A 3,498-nucleotide genomic window follows, 5' to 3' on the forward strand; every position below is an offset into this window, starting at 1 on the left:
TCCAAAACGACATATCAAATTATTGCGAATAAAATCGGCTACAACTTTCTTCGTCACAGCTTTATAGGAAGCAGCTTCGACCCACTTCGTGAAATAATCAATGGCGACCAAAATTAACCTATGACCATGGAGGCAGCAGGCTCAATTGGTCCAATAACATCCATGCCCCATGCTGCAAATCATCAAGGGGAACTCATTGTATTGAGCTCATGAGGAGGTACTTTGATCAGATCTCCATGTACCTGACATTTATGACAACTTTGGACAAATCCGACACAGTCATTTTCCATAGTCATCCAGATTTATCCCTCCCTTAAGATTTTCTTTGATAATGTAAACCCATTCATGTGCGTCCCACACACTCCAGCATGCACTTCTTCAAGCAATTTTGTGGCTTCTACAGCATCTACACATCGCAGTAATCCTAGATCGGGAGTCCTCCTATAAAGAATCTCCCCATTCAAAAAGAAGTTGTTTGCCATTCTTCGAATTGTTTTGTTTTGGCTACTTGTTGCTTTTTTGGGGTATTCACCAGCTTGTAAGTACCTTTTGACAATCATATACCACGAATTTCCATCCGATTCCGCTTTCATATGTAAACAATGTGCTGGTTGTTCTTTTAAACCTATCTCAATTGGGTCAATGTAACTCTTTTCTGGGTGTTGTATCATGGATGATATGGTTGCGAGGGAATCAACAAACTCGTTCTGTATTCTCGGGGTGTGTCTAAACTCGGTCTTCCAAAATCTTTTGCATAACCTCCATACAAATTGTACGTAAGGTAAGATTTTAGGATTCTTCATGGCCCACTCTCCTTGGACTTGATGAATCAACAATTTTGAATCACCAATTATAAGTAATTCTTGAACATTCATGTCAAGATCCATCTTGATGCCAAGAATACAAGCTTTGTACTCAGCCATGTTATTCGTGCATCGAAATATAAGCTTCGTTGTTGCTGGATAATGTTGCCCTGATTCAGATATCAATACTGCTCCAATTCCTGATCCTCTAGAGTTAACTGCTCCATCAAAGAACATTCTCCACCCTGGATATGATTCTGATATGTCTTTTCCTACAAACAATACTTCTTCATCAGGGAAATACGTTTTAAGTGGTTCATATCCTTCATCTACTGGGTTTTCAGCAAGGTGATCGGCCAAGGCTTTCCCTCGATTGCTTTCCGAGTATGCACACAATGTCAAACTCACTCAACAACATTTGCTACTTTTCTAGCTTTCCCGTGGGCATTGCTTTCTGAAATGTGTACTTGAGTGGGTCCATTCTTGAAATAAGATGTGTTGTATAAGACGACAGATAATGTCTCAATTTTTTAGCAACCCAAGTCAAAGCACAACGAGTTCTTTCTAAGATGGTATAACGAGCCTCACAGGACGTGAACTTCTTATTCAAATAGTATATATCTTTCTCCTTTCTTCCGGTCTTATCATGTTGTCCCAATACACACCCAAACGTGTTGTCAGAGACGGATAAATACAATAGCAAAGGACTGCACGCGCGTGGTGGCACCAATACTGGTGGATTTGAAAGGTAAGTCTTGATGGTGTCAAAACCTTCTGACATTCTTTGGTCCATTTGGTTGGCGCATCCTTTCGTAGCAACTTGAATATGGGTTCACAGATCGCCGTTGATTAGGATATGAATCGACTGATGTAATTCAGCCTTCCCAGAAAACTCATCACTTCCTTCTTAGTCTTTGGAGAAGGTAAGTCTTGAATCGCCTTGATCTTGGAAGGATCAAGCTCGATAATTCTTCTACTAATTATGAAACCGAGTAACTTCCCTGCAGGTACTTCAAATGTACATTTGGTTGGGTTCAATTTCAAATCATACCTACGTAACTTGTCAAAGAACTTTTCCAAGTGCGTCAGATGATTCGAAATCTCACGGGATTTTATGATGACATCGTCCACATACACCTCAATTTCTTTGTGGATCATATCATGGAAAATGGTGGTCATAGCTCTCAGGTAAGTGGCTCCAGCATTCTTGAGGCCAAACGGCATAACTCGATAATGGTAGACTCCCCAAGGTGTAATGAATGTTGTTTTCTCTGCATCTTCTTCATCCATTAAGATCTAGTGGTATCCCGCAAAACAATCCACGAAATATTGCAACTCATGCTTGGCACAATTATCAATGAGTATATGGATGTTTGGCAATGGGAAATTGTCTTTTGGACTTGCTTTGTTGAGATCACGGTAATCCATGCATATACTAATATTTCAATGTTTCTTCGCTACTAGAACAATGTTAGCCAGCCAAGTGGGACACTTAGTCACTTCGACGACCTTTAATTCGATCTGCTTCATGACCTCTTCTGTATTCTTAAACTCAGACCAGGTTTGAACTTTCTGGTTTTATGCTTTACCGGACAATACTCTAAATTAATAGGAATCTTATGGGAAACAATATCAGTGTTTAACCCTGGCATATCATCATAAGACCAGGCAAACACATCGATGTATTGTTTGAGCAGCTCAACTAGTTTTTCCCATTCTATTGCTGACAAATGGATACTGACTCGGGTTTCTCTAACCTACTCGTCATCTCCCAAGTTGACTATCTCTATCTCATCCAGGTTGGGCTTTATATCATCTTCAAGGTTCCTCAAGTCCTCGGTAAGGTGTTCATGCATCATAGTTTCCTCATCATATTCTTCACATTCATCCTCATTGACCTTACTTGGTTCACCGTGTTCGTTACATGTCATGACATTGGCAAGTTTAGATTCATTTTTACTGAAAAGAAAAATAAATCAACCATGTTAGATAGAAAGAGTTTAAATGTATATATTAGAGAGTAATTTGCAAAGGCAAGATAATCAGTTTAAAATAAACGAGGCTTTCATTGGAAAAAAGGCGTAGGTTATGACTCATGTCAACGTGAGTCATTTCCTTTTTAAACATTACGATGAAAATAAAGTGACATAAAGGGTGGTTTCAGGCCTCGTCCGAACTACACCGATTTTCAAAAGTAAAACTTCAAATCTTGTCTTTGTCTACCAAGCAATTTGATGAATCATAAGTGGAGTAACCACCCAATTTTGTAGCATCTCTTCAGGTTTGGCATCTCTGATGGTGGGTATCGCGGTTCATTCTTCCAAGATCACAACACAATCTTCTTCATCAAACAATCATCCCATCCCTTCCACTAGACCATCAATCTCACGCTATAAAGTTTTAGCAACAAATGACTGGTACAATTTTGGAATAGGCTTTGATAGATCACGGACATGTTTCTTCTTTGCTTCTACTTCGAATAATTCCTCCTCTGTTGGGCTATAAATGACGCCAAAACAGAAATTTTGAAACGGGACAGGAATAGGTTTAGATATGCCATCCAAATTTTTACCTAACCCACGCCCGGGTTCAAAACTTCTTCTTAGCATAGTCGTGGCAAGCATTTTATATATTGGCGGCATTGGTACATGTGGTGTTGAATCTTTAGAAGCAGCATTCGTTATCTCCACCATGT

The 3,498-nt window shown here is 39.5% G+C and overlaps 1 protein-coding gene across 1 annotated transcript; it reads right to left on the minus strand.

Moving 5' to 3' along the window:
- Positions 1 to 302: 302 nt before the first annotated feature.
- Positions 303 to 2,093, minus strand: LOC107030192. The gene is made up of 2 exons (XM_015231564.1): positions 1,855 to 2,093; positions 303 to 1,179 (listed from the first exon to the last, which is right to left on the minus strand). The coding sequence occupies exons 1-2, from the start codon at positions 2,091 to 2,093 to the stop codon at positions 303 to 305; spliced, it is 1,116 nt and encodes a 371-aa protein (XP_015087050.1).
- Positions 2,094 to 3,498: the final 1,405 nt, after the last annotated feature.

The sequence above is a fragment of the Solanum pennellii genome, chromosome 9, assembly GCF_001406875.1.
Source record: "Solanum pennellii chromosome 9, SPENNV200".
Taxonomy (NCBI): Eukaryota; Viridiplantae; Streptophyta; class Magnoliopsida; order Solanales; family Solanaceae; genus Solanum; species Solanum pennellii.